Source organism: Gekko japonicus, unplaced genomic scaffold (assembly GCF_001447785.1).
Source record: "Gekko japonicus isolate JY-2015 unplaced genomic scaffold, Gekko_japonicus_V1.1 scaffold2429, whole genome shotgun sequence".
In the NCBI taxonomy this organism is placed as follows: Eukaryota; Metazoa; Chordata; class Lepidosauria; order Squamata; family Gekkonidae; genus Gekko; species Gekko japonicus.
The window spans coordinates 202,291-223,600 of record NW_015165894.1 but is presented as its reverse complement, the minus strand read 5'-3'; the positions used below and the strand labels follow the sequence as shown (position 1 = coordinate 223,600).

General features: G+C 41.3%; 1 protein-coding gene across 1 annotated transcript in view; it reads right to left on the bottom strand.

The window, feature by feature from the left end:
* The window catches only part of IL10RB (interleukin 10 receptor subunit beta), a 22,916-nt gene extending 1,960 nt beyond the window's left edge, over positions 1–20,956 (bottom strand). Inside the window, exons 1-5 of the mRNA XM_015411348.1 lie at positions 20,891–20,956; positions 12,546–12,669; positions 9,657–9,814; positions 8,154–8,320; positions 1,012–1,162 (exon numbers count right to left, since the gene is read on the bottom strand). Of these exons, the coding sequence (XP_015266834.1) occupies positions 1,012–1,162; positions 8,154–8,320; positions 9,657–9,814; positions 12,546–12,669; positions 20,891–20,942 (652 nt within the window). The 5' untranslated portion in view covers positions 20,943–20,956. The remainder of the gene's footprint in view (positions 1–1,011; positions 1,163–8,153; positions 8,321–9,656; positions 9,815–12,545; positions 12,670–20,890) is intronic.
* Positions 20,957–21,310: the final 354 nt, after the last annotated feature.

Sequence of the window (21,310 nt, the reverse complement as noted above, 5' to 3'; positions counted from 1 at the left end):
GGGAAAGTGCAAAATCCTTACATGGAGATTTACACGAGAGTAGCCCCACTGGCCTCAGAACATTTACTCTTGTGTCAATCATGGAAGGCTCTCAAACAGCAACTCTGCAGCAAAAAAGATAATTTCTTTGCTCAATCACTTGAGCCATTACATTTTAAAACTCACAACACTCCCAACTGCTTAAGTTATCTTGTCACCTGCAGACTCCTAAATGTGAATCTTTATTCTTTCAGGAACAAACAATTAGCTGTGACATCTTTTCACGCTTCTTTGCTGATAAAATAACATGAATACACTCTGATCTGGATGCTGTCTCTAAGACAGGCCTGGCAGAAGAAATGTTTACTGTATTCTCTGATCTGCTTACGGACCATTTTGATCCAGTTATTGAGATGAGTATTAACAGGATCTTGAGATCTGTGAAGGGCACCGCATACGCAATGGACCCTGGCCCATCCTGGCTGCTAAAATTATATAAGAACCACATAAACAAAACCCTTAATTATGATCATAAATCAGTCACAGACACGTTCCCTCAAGCACTCAAACAGGTGGTTATCTGTCCACTAGTTAAAAAAACCATCCCTAGACAAAAATGATGCTAATTATTGCCCATTTTCTAATCTACCCTTTCTAGGCAAAGTGATTGAGAGACCTCTACTCCGAATCTTCCTAGATAACTCATGGGCTCTAGACCCTTTTCAGTCTGGTTTCAGGTCAGGCTCTGGAACAGAGATGGCTCTGGTGGTTTTAGGTAATGACTTCTGCCTGAATGTAGACAAAAGTCATGTTTGTTTGCTGCTCCTGCAGGATCTATCTGTACAGTAGATCATGCCATCGTATTATAAGAACATAAGAGTGATTTCTGATAAAACATGCATAAGATTTTTAGAAACTTTAGTTTTCAAACAATGATACTGCCTTTTGTTCAAAAGAGAGCAAGGAAAAACAAGTGTACAAAATTACGAGAGTTCCCTTCATGAATTACACTTTTAATTATTTAAATATTACCGTCATCAGTTGTTGAAATACAGGACATTTTGCTCCACTCTCCTGTTTTATTTGATTCAGGAACAAATACGCGAACTTGAATGCAATATGTTGTCCAGGGATCCAGGTTGGACAGTTTTTCCGAATCATACTTTATATTCACAATGTTCATCTAGTAGAACAAGAATGCAAAGGGTGAATTGACACATTAGAGTTTATACTGCAGTCCTAACTGCTGTGGTCAAATGGCTGACAGCAAATAAATTGAAACTGAACCCAGACAAGATGTCAGTGATGCTGGTTGGGCAAGAGGATGTCTGGAAGGAAACTGCACTTCCCACTTTTGATGGGATTCAGCCAACACTCACTGCTCAACTGAGAGCCTGGGGTTTTTTTTTTTACTGTATCCAGCACTGCTGCTGGAGAAGTTAATGCAGCTGCAAAAAATACTTTCTTCCAACTCAGTATAGCCTAATAGATGGCCTCTTACTTTAACTTGGCCGGCCTGGATCCACGCCATAACAACATCGAGACTAGACTATTGTAATGCACTCTACATAGAGTCTCCCTTTGAAATCACTTCAGCTGGTTCAAAACACCACATCTGTGTTATTATTGAGAGCTATCTGGAGCATGCATATCACTCCCATTCTCCTACGTGGAGTTTTTAATATGTGACTTTTATAACTGTTTTTATTGTGTTTTATGTTTTATTTCTATTGTAAGCCACCTTGAGTTCCTCAAGGGAGAAAAGCACCTAACAAGTGTTTTAAATAAAGAAATAAAATTCTGCAGTAACTCCATTGGCTGCCCATCAATTACCGAGCTCAATTCAGTGTACTATCACATACAAAGCCCTTCATGGCCTTGGACCCTCCTATCTCAAGGCCTGCCTGTCCCCTGTGCTCCGCTACAACTTTGCCCATATCAGCAGGGCCTTCTCCAGGTTACATCCTGCAAATGGGCAAAACTGATAACTGCCCATACGCTTGCGTTCCCTGTTGTGGCTTCCACCTTATAGATTTATTTATTTATGGCCTTCCTGATGAGGTTAGGAAGGCTCCCACTCTCCTGGCTTTCCACAAACTATGCAAAACAGAATTATTTCAAAAGTGCTTGTCTGCACAGGTAAATAGGACTGTACTGTAATGGTCCAGAAAGTTGCATTGATAAAGTGATAGGCACTGTGGCCTGTATTACTGTACTGTTGCCTGTCACTGTAAGTATGCTACAGACTATGTAGTTTCTATGTCATTTCACATATCATGTTTGGATACTTATGCTTTGTTTCAGCTCTATTTTAATTTCTGTAGTCCAAAATGTATTGTACTGTTCATTGGATGTCCCACCTGTTGACAATACTTTACTTATACTATGTTATCTGTCTTGAGCCTCAGCAAGAAACGCAGACTGTAAATGATCTTAATAACATAAATAAAATAATTTCTGGCACAAGGAGAAATAATGGGTGGAGTTAGGAAGCACCAGTATCAGACATTCTGTTATAACAACAGGTACTACTGATTTCTCTTGCAGGATCAGAACAAGAACAAAGAACAAGCCACTGAGCAGGGTGCCCTTTTCCTTCATCTAAGTTACCATCTCATGTCTGGAAAGCTGGGTAGAAATAGCTGGTCCTGTCCTGTTTCCACTGAAACCTCTCTTTGCTTTGTGCCACATCTTGCAACTCCTGTGGTCAAAAAGCAAATGGAAGAGTACCCCGACCTCTTTTAGACCCTAACAGTACAGAATCATAAGTCCCCTGAAAGTTCAATGCCACCTATCTGATTCTAGTCCAAAAACCTAACCTACATGTGGCCAACATTGCAATCACAGCTTTATTTCTTGAGGCTACCCAGCAACTCTATGACTGAAAGGAAAACCCAAGTTTTTCATGTGAAGTCATGTATGATCCAGAAATTTGCATTTTAAAAATAGAAACCCTCAGTAAATAATTGCACCTGCAAAATAATTGCACACACAGCCTCTACTATCATTAGATAATTTGTAAATGCTAGTCAGTCAAACCCTAGATCTTGCATCTCTCAGCAAGACCTTGTGTATATTAATCACTTTGGATTATTATTATTATTTTTTACACGTTTATTTATAAAATTTTCCAGTATTACAATCGATAATACAGTGCTTAAATTCTTTATATTATTTGGAGTCTAATACATCATTCATTCTCTATCCAACTATAACCTCTTGACCATCGTTTTGGAATATAGTTTAATCTTTTCCATGAATTAACATATTTAGTCTGTCCCTTTCAGCGACCTCTAACAATTTTTTCACTAACTCTTTCGAGAGTAGATTATCCGATTTCCAATATTTAGCTATCAAGATCCTAGCTGAGGTTAATATATACGGCAACAAGTAAATATCATTTAGAATTTCCACTATTATCTTATTGATACTCAACCAAAATTTGTTTATTTTACTGCACCTCCACCACATATGAAAAAAGTGCCAACATTAACTTTACATTTCCAACAGTTCTTAGATGCTTTAACTGAGCATTTAGCAATTCTATCTGGCGACCAGTACCACCTATGGAAGATTTTATGTATATTTTCTTTAAATGATGTTGCTCTAAGAAACTTACTTATTTTCCATATTTTAGCCCACTCATCAATTTCAATATTGTATCCTATGTCTGGCATCCAAGATATCATTGAGGTTTTAACTGTCTCATCCCGCATATAATCCTCCAATAAGTAATTATAAATCTTTTGAATCATTTTATCGTTGGATGAAAGCCAATTTTTTTCCAATTCGTTTTTATTACTATAGAAGCCAATCTTATTATCATTAGTATATCTGGAGTTCAATTGTATACTTTCCCACCACATCAAATTTATATTATGTATCTGTAAGTCTTCTGTAGTCTTTAGACTATTATTTTTGTTTAATAATGTGTCATAGGGCTCTCTCTTTTTTCCCGTTAATAGCGTGGGTTTTATAAATGCTTCCAGTGGAGATACCCATTTTGACGTTTTCACGTAATATTTTTCTTTTAACTTCCTCCAACTTTTTATCAATGCTCCCCTTACAATATGATGATGAAAGTTTGTATGGATTTTATCCTTGTCATACCAAACATAGGCATGCCAGCCCATATTTACATTTGACAAGCCTTTATTGGCATACATATACACATACAATAGGAGATCAAATTAAATATAGATTGGAAAATACAAATCCATATAGTGTAAAATTGGAGCTACGGCGCAAAAAAACTGAATGAAAGGCCAGCCCATATTCAAATCATGTCCTTCTAAATTTATTGTTCTTAAATCTTCTAGTGTTATCCAATTTTTAATCCAAACTGCAGCTGCTGCCTGATAGTAGAGATTCCAATTAGGTAAACCGAATCCACCTCTTTCCTTCTTATCTTGTAACACTTTCCATTTGATTCGCGCTTTTTTAGGATACCAAATGAAATGTCTGATAATTTTGTCAAGGTCAATAAAATATTGTGTTTTCTTCAGAATTGGAAGATTTTGTGCAAGAAACAAAAAATGTGGAAGTATGTTCATTTTAATGGTTGCTATTCTTCCCAGTAATGAACGTTGTAAGTCTTTCCATTTTAAAAGATCCTTTTTAATTTCTTCTAATAGTTTTTTATAATTGTTTTCCACTAATGTACTGTTTCTATTCGTCATATAAATTCCTGTGGAAGTATGTTCATTTTAATGGTTGCTATTCTTCCCAGTAATGAACGTTGTAAGTCTTTCCATTTTAAAAGATCCTTTTTAATTTCTTCTAATAGTTTTTTATAGTTGTTTTCCACTAATGCACTGTTTCTGTTCGTCATATAAATTCCAAAGTAATGGACTTTCTTCCTGACCTCAAATTTTGTAGTATCTAAAATATCCTGTATTTTTTCTTGTGTACAGTTTTTGGTTAAAATTTTCATCTTTTAAAAGTTTATTTTTAAGCCAGCAACTTCACCAAAAGATTGAATTTCTTCCAATAGATGAGGGATAGACGTTAATGGATCTTCTATTATAAAGACAAGGTCATCCACGAATGCTTGTATCTGGTCCTCCAAGTATCAACCATATTATATTCTTCTGCCATTTGTAAAAAACTCTTTGGTAAAGTTTGGCCTAGTTTTTTCTTTCTCTGGTTTTCTCTATCTATTTTCAGATCAAACACTGCATTGAAGTCTCCCAAGATACAGATATCATCAAAGTTTTTCCTAGTAAGTACTTTATGTACTTCTATAAATAATTTTTCTTGATTCTGATTTGGAGTATATACATTTAAAATAAGCAGTTCGTTCCCATTTCTTCTTACTTTATTGCCTATTATCCTACCATCTTGTGAACTATAAAATAATTCCAGTTGTAAATACTCCTTAATATAAGTAACTACTCCTCTTTTCTTTTTTAAATCCACCAATATGATTCACCTATTTTTAAAAATGTTAAATATTGTGTATCTTCTTTTCTGATATGGGTTTCTTGAAGACATATTATATCAGGTTGTAGTTTTGAAATTTGTTGGAAAATTCTTCTTCATTTTCGTTGGCTATTAAGTCCGTTTATATTTATGTAGAGAATCTTCAGACTTTTAGTTCCCATCCTTTTTGTTCTTGTTATCTCCGAATCTATTTTTGTATTGGTACCTAGTTAGTATTTGGGATTGTGTTTTTCCCATGCCTCTTTTTCCTTTTTTCCACATTTTTTTTGTTCTATCTTTTTCTTGAACCACGTTTTCCTCTCTTGTCTCTGCCTTATCTTCTCCTTCTTCTTCTTTCTGGTAGCCCAGGTCTTCTCCGTATCTTTCCAAAAAAATTTCCGCCTTGAACACTGAATCTAATCTTTGCCTTTTATTTTTGTAGTATAATAATATGCCTTCTGGTATTAACCATCTATAAGTTATTTCATTTGCTCTCAAGAGTTTGGTCAAAACTGTATAATTTCGTCTTTTATCCCTCACCCTCCAATGCACTTCTTTTAGCAACATAACTGCTTCACCTTTTATTATTATCTTTTCCTCATGTGATGCCTTAAGAATTTTATCTCTCATTTCTTTTTTTAAAAACTTTATATGCACCTCTCTTGGTATTTTGTTTCTTTTTGCATAAGCTGTATTTCTTCGATAAATGGCATCTATTTCACTCAACACCTCTTCTTTTGTTCCTACCTTGAACTGCTCTGCCAAATTCTGGGCCATTTCTTCTTTGAAATTTTTGTCTATGTCTTCTATTACATTTTGACACCTTACTATTAGCACAGCTTTCTCCATTTCTAGATGGATTAGTGTCTCTTCAATGTTATCATTTTTTATTTTTACGTCTTGTATTTCCTGATTTAAATCCTGGACTTTATCTTCTATAATTTGTTTGAGGCTGTTGTGGTTTTTGCTATTTCCATTTTATTTTCAGATATCTGTTTTTAATATCTTCCGTATCAGTCCTTATTTAATTTGATATTTTATCCATTTTCTCCTGAATGGGTTCCATTTCTTTTTTAATTAATGCTGGTAGAATAGCTTTCATATTTTGTTGCATTGTTTGCATTGCCTGTGTTACACATTCTTGAATAAAACATTTCAGATCTTTTATTGTCATCTGCGCGACACTCATTTTTAAATGGCTTAATATTCCAGTTTGTCCCGGGGATGGAATGGAACCTTTTCTAGAACTACTAGATCCTGAAGCCATGTATTTTGTTCCTTATTTCAATTAATTAGTTACACATTAAAAATTCTGGCATATAGTCCAATTTCCCCGTCTACTAATGAGCAGCTTAGTTTCAAGGTGGTACTCTATTTTCTCTTACAAATTTTCTACTATATTTCCCTATATTGTTTCATTTTGTTTCTATGACCTATATTGTTTCATTTGAATTCATTTTAGTTCATTCAAAATAGTCTCCTTTAAACATCCTTCCTTCTTCCTTTTCCGTCACGTTATTGAATCTTGTTCCCTCCATTCTTCTTCTTTTCACTTGTGCCTCTCTTCACGAGATTACGGTACTCTGTCACTCCTTCCTCTCTCTGGACCACCACATCATTCCCCGTCGACTTGCTGCCCACCTCCTTGTTTCCGTTTTTTCCTCAGTAAGGGCAAAGTGCTGTGTCACCCCCACCGAAGCTGTGGTCTGTGTTAAAGGGGCAGCTTAAGATGAGAAGAAAAATGGAAAACAAAAGAAAATTATGTAGTCTTTGAATTCTACTTTCTGGAGGGTTTAACACATCCTAATCCAATGAGCAAAAGAGGTAGGGTCTATCTGTGTTTTTATTTTGTTAGCCGCTATATCGAACACCTGCTCATATGCTTACCAGATGTTCTTTTGTTTTCCCCTGCGTTTCCCCCTTTTTGGCTTCCCGCCTATTATCCCCATCCTTTTCTAGAGGTGATATTGAGTAACAATACTTAGCTTTGTTTATTGTATATTTCTTCTTTTGAGTTGCTAAAACGTAGACTCCTCTGGCTCTGCTGGGCTTTCCTACTGCTCGTGCAGGTGAAAATCTCGTCACGCTGGGCATCCTGAAGGCTTCCCGCTTTAGGAGCAACCTGTACTGCTAAAGGGGGACTGCCACCCCCTCACTTTGGTTGATGATTCCTTACAAAGGCTCTGTTTACGGGGAATCACTTTTGACTGCTGGAATTGTCAGAAAAAGCTTTAAGAATAGCAGAAGGTTGCGGAGAGCCTCCACATTCGTCTGCTCTTGTCAAGCCCCACTTTGGATTATTATTGTCAAACTGAGATACTTGATCACATTTATAGCCATTCCTCCCAGGAGCTCATGGCACTGGAAGGGGGGGGGGAGGCCATCCAATTACATCCTTACAATACCACTATGAAGTAGATTAATCTGAGAATGATTGCCTCAAGGCCAGCCAATGAGCTTTGTGGCTGCGCCAGATTGAAACATAGATTTCCCTGGCCCATACAGCCACCTATTCACTACACCAGAGGCCTGCAACCTATGGCTCTTTGGCCAAATGCTGCTTAGTATGGAACTAGATGTGGCTCTTTAAAGAAGAAATTTAATCTTTAAGTTAAAGTTCATTGGATGAGAAGGTGGGGTGAGTTTTTCTATAATTTTGAATGAGTGGAGTTTTTCTATACTTTTGAATGTAGAAGGGCACCTCCAACCTCCCCGCAACAGAAGCTACAATCACAGCTGCCAGCAAGCCTTACCTGTTCACCATAGTCTTTCTTCCAGATTAGCACGCTGTAAACCACATTACCATAAAAGTCCTGTATATGCCAACGGTCACCATTCTGTTGAAAAAAAGGACCTCTGGCTTCTACATACAAAGCCCTGGGTCTTGGTTCAACAAGTACTTCAGGGGGTCCAATAACAGCTAAGTGGGAGGGAACAAAACAAGATTCAACTTGTATTTTTCATATTGCCTTTGGAGTCATTTACACATGCAGCACTTCATATTAATCAGGTGATTTTGGGGGGGATGAGAAAACTTACCATGGACTTACCATGAAGGTTACTTCTATTTGAGGTAGAGGAGGATATCCAGAAACTGGGGTACTCCCTCTCCCATAATCCCTGGAGGTAGGATATCAGGCCACTCTTTCTACCCCCCCCAAGTTCTTTTCCTGCCTGAGCTTCAGGATGTCCTCCTCTCCTCAAATGGCAAAGCAACACCCCTTTATATACTGAAAATGAATCCATCATATATAATTTAGGTGTGAGCAGGGGCAGTCTTAGCCAATGTGCAATGGGGGCACATTTGCCCAAACAATGATTAGTGCAGATTTTGGTATGGATAGATGTATAAATCAAGGTTACCCCCCCCCCTCCATTCACTAGAATTGTCTTACTTGGTTTGTATTTTCTCTCTCATGTGTGTGTACTTACATAATATTGGTTTGGGGGGAAACATTGCTCTCTCCTTCCCAGAATCTAACTTTGAGAGAACAAAGAAACCATGCATTTTTGATGTTATGTCATGTTTCCTTATGATACTGGGCGTGTCTTTTAGTAGGTTATTTCTGACAACCAGTCTGGGATTATCAGTTCATTAGTTTCTTTATGTTATTGGGTGGGCACTGTAATCCCCAAAATGCCTATTGTAAATTGTGCAGGTGTGACTCATGACAACAGACCCAAAAATGATAACAGCAGAACACCATTTGATTTCACCTATAGCTTTCAGCCCAAACCAGCACTCTTAACCACTACAACAAACTGGCTGAAAGTAGATTCCTTTGAAATGTGGTGTTGGAGGAGAGTTTTACAGACATCATAGATTGCCAAAAAGACAAATAAGTGGGTCCTAAATCAAATCAAGCGTGAACTCTTCCTGGAAACTAAAATGACTAAACTGAGGCTATTGTACTTTGGTCACATTATGAGAAGACAAGAGTCACTGGAAAAGAGAATAATGCTAGGCAAAAGACAAGCAGGAAAAGAGGAAGACCCAACATGAGATGGATTGACTCAAAAAAAGAAGCCATGGCCCTCAATCTGAAAGACTTGAGACTGGCTGCTAACGAGAGGATGCTTTGGAGAATGTTAATTCATAGAGTTGCCATAAATCAAAAGCAACCTGACTGCACTTCACACACAAAGAGTTGTTTCATTAAACAAAATTTTCATCCCTACCACTGGAGTGCCCCACAGTTAAGTCAGACAGGACAAAACCACACAGTGTCTACCAGTGGAATTACAAAAGGACTTACTATCTATTGGTGTGAAGGTGATACTTTTCCAGTTTGACTGTTCCTTCTCAGATTCAGTTCTAACTCTTACAGTATAATTACCATGTAGGGGTATACTTGATATACTGCACTCTGTGAAAGCAATTCTTGTGCACAGATCAGTGAATCCACCAGAATGTCTGTAAAAAGGAATGTTAAAGAGATTTTTTCATGGTAGGTACTAAATCTCAGTATTCATCTACTTCTCATGCTTATCACTGCACTTTTAGAATAATTTAAATAAATTAGAATGTAGACATATTACAAAAAATACTTTTCATTCTATAGGTTTGCTTTTTCTTTGTGATACAGAACTGAACTAGCAAGTCTTCTAAGTTTTAACTACTGTAATGCCTGTAAGAGTGTAACACACCCTTTTTTGTGATGGCAACCAGTTCTTTTCATAATCAGGGAGGCCTGACAGAGAACATGCTAACAGGCTTTAAAAGACAATATAAAACAAGTAGGATCAAGGTCCGTTGTAGGATCAAGACAATGAGCGCTAGGACATGAGAGCTCCCTGCGGCCCCGGCCGGGCTGTGCTGGTGACCCCGTGGCGACAGCACAGGCAGTGACAGTGTCCCAGTGTGGGCACAGGCAGTGGCCTCTGAGCTGGCACCACCGCAGGCCACCCTGGTGGCATGGCGGCGACCGGACCACAGGCCAGCGACATGCATTGGCCCTGGGATGTGGGGGCCAGTGCAGCGGGAGGAGCGGCCACAGCATGAGGGCCCTCTGCCTGATGTGGGGTTGGTCCGCATGTTGTCTGCGAGGGGAATGAGGGCCGGCGTGGCATCATCTCCCGCTGGTGAGACCGCAGGCTTGAGGGGTGCTGGGTCGGCACTGTCTCCATGGCCGGGCGGCCGGTGGCAGCATTGGGGCCACATCAAGCACTCTGTGGGCGAGCGGGGCACTAGACCCCATGCAGCCGCAGGGTTGGCAGCAAGGTGAAGTGGGCTTTGGGCGGCGACGATGGGCACGGTGGCGGGAGGATCGGCCTCCGGTCCCCATCTCCTCCCCCCGCTGCAGACTCCAGGGTGGAGGGGTGACAGAAGTGGCCACCACTGCCTCCACGCCCAGTGGCAGGGCATCCAGGCAAGTGGAGTTGGTGTGGCCTAATGATGAATGGCAAGAGGATGGCAGGATTGGCACGGGGCTTGGATGCGTGCGACCGCCGAAGTGTCCATCCCGCCCGGCGGCTCCCCGCAGACTGAGGGCAAGAGGATGCCCAGCAGGTCTGCGGGCGGGACTGAGGTGATGGATGGAGGCAATGCGGCCAGAGGATTGGCCCCCCTCCTGAATGACAGGCCAGGGCTCCAAAGGCTGGGGAGGCATGTGGAATGTCTTACACGAAAACTCTTTTATATAAAATAAAATAATATATAAGGAGAGATGCTTCCCCCCCCCAAAAAAGAATTTGAAATACATCACTGAAAATGTGTCTTGATTTTATTTAAGTTATACGTGGTGGTGGTAATGGAGGGTCGCACATTCCACAAATTACATGATTTTTTTAAAAAAATATTGTTAGCCAGGTTCTATTTTAGGATGTTGGGGTATATATATCTTAAAATCAACTCATTGTTTTGAGTCAGACAAGTTAAGACAATGGATCTTTTGCAGCATAAACTCTGGAAAGGTGACAAATCAATACAATGAAGCAACATAAGGTGAAAGACGACTTGTACAGAATATTGCTCTGGACCATGGTAAGCAAGTCTTTTCAAAGCTGGGATTCCCTAAAGCCTCTGACCTACTCTGTTTTCTAGAACACCAGGTCTTACATACTTTGTCCACTGAATAGGAGCTCTGCCCATCCATGTATCTAATTCTTAACCTGGTCAAATCTGAGGATACGTAAATCAGAGATTGGATCTGTGAATAGACAAGCCAGATCTTTCTACAAACCTGAAAAACACCCCAGGTTTGCATAACACATTATTATTCTAAATCATCCTTCCAGTGGAAGGCAACAACCACCTGCAGCTTCTTTCAGGGAACAGTTTCTCATTCTTGCCAGAATAAACATCTCCCTGTTCAACCACTCCAAAGGACTTTAAACAATGATGAACCACTCCCAATGAAAGGAATTTCCAGGGGACCTCAATGCTTGTAAAAGCCATGGTAAACTAGACTGAATAGAGAAGAGTGAGTGGAGGATTAAAGTTGCTCTTGCCTCCAACCCAGAGTCACACTTATGCTCAAGGAGGAAGGACATCAAGAACACCCTCAATAAACAAGATATTTGTTAATATCATCATTTCACTGCCACCCAAAAAAATTGCTTAAAGGTGCACTCTCGGAATAATGCAAGGATTTTTTTGTCCCCCCCCTTTCATCTACTCTTTGGTGTCTATAAATTGAACACATATCAAGGCAGTTTTTCTTAGACACACGTCATTTTGGTTCTCCACAAAACCAGTGTAAGTATTTGCTACAATCCATAGCAACTGCCACTCTGTCTTTTACATTAGTGATGTAGAAAGTGGGGCTTCTGTGTGTCAGGGGGGATGGTTAATTTATGGCAAACACAAACATTTTCACTGGATTTTTTTTGAAGAAAAAAAGCTATTAGGAATGTAAGTACAGAGGGAACTATCCTAAGCCAGTCTACTTGGAAGTAAGTCCCATTTTGTTTCAATGGGGCAAGTGCTCTTAGGATTGCAGCCAATATCACTGGAACATCATGTGACATTCTCTGTGCATGTAAATCAATGCATCCGTCTTGATAGTAAAACAAACCTGTTTTCAGTCGTAAAAAATTTACCAGTTCCATAACACAGAGGATGCTTTACTTGCAGCAGCCAAAACAGAGGTACAAGTTGTAATTTTCAAAGTATCTTCTATGTAAACCATTTGTTATATACTTACCTTTCATACTGAACTGTATAAGTCACATTCTCTTTGTGAAAAGCAAGTGGATCCCACTGGAGAGTGCTGTTAAAAGTAACTGAATGAACTCTTACATTTTGAGGCTCAGGTACAATGCCATGTACTGCAAATATAAACATAACATACTATTTAATGTGTTACATTGAGGCTCTTTCACAAATTGGGGAAAACATACAGTTAAACATAGAATTAATTGCACTGATTAGATACTCTTGCTGGACATAAGAAATGTAACTATCGTAGCTGCCCTGTAATCACTAAAACACAGCCAAATCTACAGTAATCTATTCCAAGTATACTGGAATATTTAGTTCTGTGAGCTGCAACCCAAAAACGATATTGACAAATTTAAGAGACATTTAAGAGAAAGAACAGCAGCTGCCAAGCTCTGAGTTGGGGTGTCCTCACTGCAAGTCCCCATGGGCTGAGTGTGTGTGTACAGAGGAAAACCCACATGGGAAAACTGGAGAGGCAGCGGTGCAACACCTCTTCCCCAGCCTGCTCTCAGCACCAATTGTGTGAGATTGGGCCCCACAGTAAAAACACGAAGTGGCTGGGTGTTGCGACTTCCCCCCTGCTCCTGAGCCACCATGGAAGTGGCCTGGGAAGACAAGTTGAACTAATTTCTCTGGCTGCGGAAGCAGGGGGCAGTGACTCAGGTGCAAAGCCATGTGCACAGTGGGATGCAGGCCAAACAAAGCCTGATAAGTTAGGGACGGCCATGTAGCAGCGGCCACCTCCAGCCAAGACCATCAGGCAATTCATGGTGGGGTGACACTGGGGGGTTCAAGCCAGAGATCATCGGCAAGCTGTGCCACTCCAATGCAGTGGCAGCCATCCCAGGCCAAAGGCTGCCAGATCACCTGACAGGGGATTAGGCACCACACGCACAAGGCCATGTATGTGGCAGAGGCTCCAGGCCACCAAGTGACCAGCATAGCCGGAGATCGCCAGCTCTACCCCTCCCCCCAAACTGGCAACTGTCTACAGCTGAAGTCTGCTGGGTGTTCCATGGGGGGAGGCTTGGCCACTGAGTCACTTGCTCAGTGGCAGGACTAGGTCCCAGATGTGTGGAGGAAACTGACAAAGAACACCCTCCATTGGCCAAAGCACAACTGCCACATGGGAGAGTGTGAGTATGGCAGCGGTGCTGGCTGCCAGCAGGCCCCAGCAAAGGATTGTCTCTGCCCCCCCCCCCATGCGCAAACGCTGATCTCCACAGTCGTCTGGGACAGCAGCCCTGGAACTGCAGGATAAGCAGAGAGTCGTACGACCTCACCTTGGAATCCTGAGCCAGCATGAATGCAGCTGTGGCAGCTCCCAACTTACAAGTGAGGTTGCCACCAGTGTTCCCTCTAAGCTGAGTCAGTGTGAGCTAGCTCACAGGTTTTTAGCCTCTGGCTCACACATTCTTGTCTTTGCTCAGGAAGGAGGGCTCCAGAGCAAACTGATTGATGCAGTAGCCAAATGGCTCGCTCACAACTTTAATGCCCGGAGCTCACAAAGTGCGATTTTTGCTCACAAGACTCCACGGCTTAGAGGGAACATTGGTTGCCACTGAAGCAAAGAGTGTCTGCTTGACTGCTGCAGACAAGGTTGTTCTGCCTTACTGAAACTACAATTGGAGTGGCTCCGCCCACTCCCCCCCTCCACAGCAGCCTCCTGTTCCCTCCATCGCACCAGTTGCTCGCAGACCAGGTTAGAGCCCTGGATGGGCTGGGCTTTATGTTTTACACCCCTAATTTAAGGAATGTAAAAACATGGAACAGCATGAAAATAGCTCTTTGAAAATGGAATGGAAAGGTTGTGGAGAAGTTGGTACTTTGGTTCACTGCTGGTGGACATGCCCTTGCCTACAAGAATTCTGGAACAAGATCCGTCAACACATTTCACAAACACCTGGACATTCAATAGTGTTAAAGCCTGAATTATTCCTTGTGCATCACAAAAGTGATCCCTTGATCCTAAAGGTCAGATGGGAGTTAATACATAGCTTGCTGACAGCAGTCCAGATGGTACTAGCAAATCATTAGAAATCACATTCTCTACCCTCTCTAACGGAATGGTACTTAAAGATCATCTATTAATGGAGAAAATTACAGATCGCCTATTCCAATTGGATATCTACCCCAGAAAAAAAATCTGCACTGAGAAATGGCTTCCTTTCATCACTCATGTTCTTATGCAAGATCTCGCTCCTCCAAACCAAACCTACGGACAACTGCTTCTTCTCTAATCTCTCCCTCTTTCTCCTATTCCTTTCCTTTTATATTTCTCTCTTTTCTCTTCTCCAACATAGTCTAGAGTAAAATCTCTCATACAGTGGGCATCTCCTCATTATGCAAGACTCACAATACATGATCACAAATACAGCACTTAACATACCTCTTAGTTTTACAGTTTGGTGTAGAGCCAGTTTGGTGTAGTGGTTAAGTGCGCGGACTCTAATCTAGGAGAATCGGGTTTGATTCCCCACTCCTCCACTTGCACCTGGCTGGATGATCTTGGGCAAGCTGTAGTTCTGATAAGAGTTGTTCTTGAAAAAGAGCAGTTTCTGTCAAGAGCTCTTTCAGCCCCGCCTACCTCACAGGGTGACTTTTGTGGGGAGGGGAAGGGAAAGGAGTTTGTGAGCTGCTCTGAGACACCTTTGGGTAGTGAAGGGCGGGGTATAAATCCAATCTGTTCTCTTCTTTTTCTTCTTCACTCTAATTTTAAGATTTCACACTAGATGCAATATTGCATTTACTATCTATGTATGTACGTTATCATACTTGTATTGTTTCCAAAGTTTTATAAGTATGTTATGTAACTGCATTTCTCTTATGTGTTGGATAAATTATAACTTCTTTGTTATCATCATAAAATGTAAATAAAAGTTTAAAAACATTTAAAAAGAAAATAGAATGAGAACTAGGCAGAGATTTTGGCCATCAAGAAAGGAAGCAAACTGTTAACGTATGTAATAGGCTGACTTTTTGTTTACATTATTTAAATAAGCGATTTAAATGAGCGACATGCTGTAGTGATTAGAGTATCAGACTAGGATGTGGGAGACCCAGGTTCAAATCCCTGCTCTGCCATAGAATCTTGCTGGGTGATCTTGAGCCAGTCACAGGCTCACACCCTAAGCCCACCTCACAGAGTTGTTGAGGAGGAGACAATATAAACCACTCTGGGTTCCCACTGTGGAGCTCTCCCATCGGAGATCAATGGATTGAGATGAATTGATTTAAATAAAAAAATGGATTTTGGTATAGAAAAAAAATCACTGCAAGAATAGATTAATAAGGAAGCAGGCTGTGGAGAGTATTCCCTTCCTTTGACTTTGTCATGAAAGGACTGAACAGGGAGCTGCTGGTGATACTTTGGGATCCTGTCTTATGGTATATATAATGGCTGAGAGATTTCTTCCAACTCTGTGATTTGTCAGCACAGTTTGTCATTCTCACTGCCAGTCCTTGACTGTTTTCAAAACCAGGAGATTTACCATGCAGCCCTAAGCACAGTTACAGTTTTCTAAGACTGTTGACTTCAAGATAGGTGTAACTCTGCTTGGAATTGCACTGACAGTGTTTTTGAAAATGTGAGAATATGACAAAGATCCATTCTTAAATAATGGCAAGATTCATGTTTCTTCTTTCAACACTGTTGATTATTTTCAGACTTCAAAAACAACCAGTTTTATTCATTCTTGTAAAGAACTATGAATATCAGTGGTGCTGTGAGTCATGAGCGAATCATCAAAGCATTTAGCCACTAGTTATATTTCATTTGTTTTGTTTTGTTTTCTGTTTTTATACATCATAGCTACTACAAATCAAAATTAGAAAATACTGCACCACTTTCAAAATATATCTGATTGACTTTCAGTAGATTATTTTCATTTTAGCAAAAGGGAAAATATGATTTTTTTAAATCATGCAAGATAGTTTCACTTTATTTAAGATTAGGATTAATTTTTTTATTTGCAAATGCACAGTGTGGGTGTGAAAGACAAAATGCCATAAAATAGTCATCATGAAAGAACACTCTAAGTAATGAAAATTAATCGCTTAGTTATAATGATCTATTGAATAAAAGTGATTGCAGGTATTCTTGAGGATGTGTCAGGTTGGACTTAAGCTAGATCAGTCAAAGGAGGAGGAGGAGGAGATTGGATTTATGCCCTACCCTTCACTACCCAATGGGGCCGCGGTGGCTTAGAGGTTAAGATGCTGATCTGCAGACTGGAAGATCTGTAGGTCAGCAAGGAAAACTTCACTACCCAAAGAAGTCTCAAAGCACCTTACAATCTCCTTTCCCTTCCCCTCCCCACAACAGACACCCTGTGAGGTAGGTGAGGCTGAGAGAGCTCTGAGAGAACTGCTCTTGAGAGAACAGCTCTGAAAGATCTTGTAATTCACCGAAGGTCACACCAGCAGCTGCATGTGGAGGAGTGGGGAATCAAACCCAGTTCCCCCCGATTAGAGTCCATGCTCCTAACCACTACACCAAACTGGCTCTCAGGAATCTGACTCAGGAATTTTCTGTGTTAGATGTATTTGTGAATATAAATATAAAGTTTATAAAGAATCTGACTACACTGGAATAAGGAGATCAGATTCCTAACTTTGACACAGGTTGGCAGTTCATCAGTGTCTCATCAATAATTAGACTCATAGCAGAAAGGAACTATTTACATCTTCAACATTATATTTATTTATATATTCAAGGATAAATATATAAATATTATCCTGCTAGATCAAAACAAAGTTCTAAGTAGTTCACTGCTCTGCTTCCAACAATGACCATACCGATGGCTCTAAGAGACTTACAAGCAGGGCATAATGGAGGCCAATTTGCTTTAATATCTGGAACCAAAATAGAACGCCTCTGTTCATGGATATTCCACTTAGCTGTTCTTGCTGAGAAATTATGACAGATCCTATATTAATTTTTAATTAAATGGATGGTTTTAACCTCTTGTGAACTGCTCTGAAGACCTTTGAGTGGGAAAGTGGTCTAAAATATAGTGAGTATAAATAAATAATTCACAGATTTGTCTAATTCTTTTAAATGTCCTCAGAGTCAATGGTCATCACCACCTCTTGTAATAAGATAGAAGTTAATGGCAGCTTAAGAATAGTCAATAATTTGGGATGTACCCAGGTGGAGTGTTTTTTTAATGTCAGTTGAAATGACTTGATCTGCCCAACAGCTTCTGCAGGACACACAGGAACTGTGCCCATATCATGCTAGAATTCACAAAGACTTCATCCCTTTTTGGACTAAGCATAAATTACTGAGCCTATAACAGTGACAGCTGAGCAAAGCCCCTGGTGTTAGCTGCTACACTACTCTTTTATGGTATCTTTCCCTCACCCAATCTTAGGGCAATATTATCAACAATGAGAAATTAAGATATAAAAGATCTTGAAGGATGACAAAACAGTACAGTTAAGAATTTTTGGAGAGAGTCTATGACTGGGGGGACCTGGGTTCAAATCCTCCCAACAACCCAATAAAGTAGATTAAACTGAGAGTGTGTGACTGGCCCAAGGTCACCCTGTGTGCTTCCATGGCAGAGTGGGGACTCAAATCTGTGACTCCCAGATCCTAGTCTGACACTAACCACCACACTAGGCTGGCTCATACTACCTGATGAAGGTATGCTCGAATCTGTACAGCTGATTGGATTAAATCACAATAAGCTAAAATAGGAGGGAAAAACAACTATGAATGAACTCCCTCAAACAGATCTCATTGGTAAACAAAATTAATTCATTGATATGACTTCACAGTAAGCTGTATTTGTGTGTGTTCTTGGGCTCCTTAGAGGAAAATAACAACAAAATAAAAATAAAGTATAAGACTCAGTGCTTCCCCCCGAAAACAACAAAAGAAAGAAGACGTGTGTGTGATAATTGTACTTTACATGATTGGTCATTTGTGTCTAATTCTAGGACTTTTCTTTGTGGAATGCTATGATAAAATTCAACCATATGTTCAAATGTATCAGCCCTCTGTAAATCTTCCTTAAATAAAACTTTTTTTACCCAGCATTCTACAACTGCCACCTGAGCAGCATCACACATACCTTCGGACATTCCTTGTATTTGTCCCAAATATTGGTAAAGTATAACAAAGGATATCCTACAGAGGAAATCTCATAAGTGCTGTGGCATTCCCCTTTCTTTTCCACACTTCAAACAGAAAGGCAAAAACCTCTCTCTTGATTGCTGGTAGGACATGCTCACTGGCCAAACCAACAAAAGTTGGAACATTTACTTGCAAACAATGGACTAGGGTCCCCAACTTTTTGAACCTGTGGGCACCTTTGGAATTCTGATGCAGGGCGGTATGCACAATGACAAAACAGCAGGTGCAGGAGGCAGAGCCAACTACAAAATGTCAGGATGCAAGGTAATATATAACTCCAATATTATCTCTTCAACATTTCAGGCAGAAGTTCTGTTTAACAGGATGCATTTTAATCTGCACAGTCAATCAGAAGTCCTCCTGGGCAAAAGCCCCGCCAGTCCTGCCCACTTTCTAAAGCACTTGGGGGTACCAGGAAAGGTGCCTGTGGGCACTACGGTGAGCACAGGCACCCCCATTGGGGACCCACATGCGCATTAGACAGCCACACTGTGGCCTGTTTCACATTGGCAGCACTGAAGTGTCTCCAAAGTTATTTCAGTGGTTTGGACTGTCAACTGAGTAACTGACGCTGTCTTTGTGATGCTTTTACTACTTTTTATCTTTGTTAATCACTTCTGCCTTAAGCTTGGCAGCATGGGCTTTAATTGCAGGGGATCAGCCAAGTTAATTCTTTGCAGCAATAAACAAACAGGACTCTTGCGGCCAGGCCCATGGCCAGGATTTTGTGGCTTGTGGTTCAAATTTTTTTCCTGGTGGGACTGAAGGTCTCAGTGTGGGAAGAAAAGCCATTTAGCCAGTAGAAAGCTGTTACCAGGATCTCTATGCGGCAAGCCATCAACCACTTTAGATGACAGTTCTCAGCTGCTGCAAGTTAATCACTTCTGCCAGCCTAAGCAGCAATTCTGCTAACAAGCTGGCAGGTGGGGGGGGGATGACTTCTGTAGTCAAGAAAGCTAACACTTAGGGAGAAAAACCCTCTTAAAGGAGACCAGTTTCCTGACACAGAGTTAGAAGGGATCCAAGAGGTTACCATTTCTCAGTGTGGGAATTAGTCAACTACAGCACCCCACTCTGTTTAAAGGAGTGCATGCCTTTTAAAAAAAATGTTTTAAAATGATTGAAAAAAGCATTTACAGGAGAAATTCTTGTGGGGCTGTGCCTTTAAGAAATGGGGCAGAGCCCCCAAAAGCCCCACCACCTGTTATAACATCTTCAGAACACCATCTTGGTTTTATGATTCGGAGTGAGTATTGGAGCACCGATATTTTTTAATAACTGTATTATGTTGTATTATTGTATTTTTATACTGTTCTTATTGTTTTAATCTGGCATTTATGCCCTTGTTAGCCACCCTGAGCCTTCGGGGATGGCGGGATACAAATCTAAAGAATAAATTAAAAAATAAAATAAATAAATAGCTTGTGTCACATTAGTGACTGACTACATTTATTCCAGCACAGGTTTTGGCCAGAGGTTACTTCTTCAGATGTTCCTCACATGGCCGGTCCACAGAAGTCACAGCATTGCCAGCCTCCAGGTAGCACCTGGAGATATCCCACTATTACAATTGATCTCCAGCTGGCAGAGATCAGTCCCCCCTGGAGAAAATGGCTGCTTTACAGGATGGATTCTAATGGCATTATGCCCTGCTGAGGTCCCTCCTCTCGCCAAACCCTGCCCTCCCCAGGCTCCACCAATCCCAAAGTCTCCAGGTATTTTCCAACCCAGAGCTGGCCCTAGAAGTCCATGGAGGGATGCAATTTTGTTAGTCTCTCAAGCGTTCCAAGAGTAGAGTTTGCTGTATAGTTCTACAACTTGTAAGGCAGGCGGACGTGAGCTGATGATACCACAATGTTACAAACAAGCGCCACTGTTTCTTTATGCTATCAATGCCTTGCAACACCCTATGAGCAAGCGCACTGGCACGCAAGCCACCGTGCCAATAAGAGGCATAAGAGGAAATGGACATGGACGCTCCAAAAAGCCCCCTGGCCCCTGGTCCCCGCGACCAAGGGTGGCAGGTGGGGAGGCGTGCTCCACACCACAGGCGCTATTACAGCTCCAGCGCCTCTCCGGCCAGCACTGCAAGTGTAGCTCAATGCTAGGGAAGTTTCTTACAGATTGTGCTCAGTCGGGTAGGCGTGCCTGGAGCAGCAGCCAGAGCAAGCCCAGCCGGGGCTTACCTGAGCAGAGGAGGCAGCTACAAATCAAATGCCGCCAACAGGGCAAGGCCATCTCCCGGCGGCGCCTTCCGTCGTCGCGCGCCTAGGCGCCCGCTCTCGCGGGCCCCTGGAGGCTCGTTTCCCTCTTTGGCCCCTCCGTGGTAAAGGCGAGTCCGTTCCCAAAGCAGCGCTCTTCTTTCCCCAGTCGCCCCTTCCTCGCCGCGCTCACCCCGTCATCCCGCCCTCTGCTCTGTGCGGCCGCTTCCTCCTCGGGTGTGGGAGCAGCCCGGTGAACCTTGTGCTCGGGGAGCCACGCCGGCTGGCAGCGCGCCAAGGCGCTCGAGCTCGCGGAAAAAGAGCTCGTAAGGAGCTCGTAACGCCTCCTTTCCTCAGGAGTAGCTGCTTGGGCTATTCGTCGCCCTCCTTTCCCCATAACAAGTC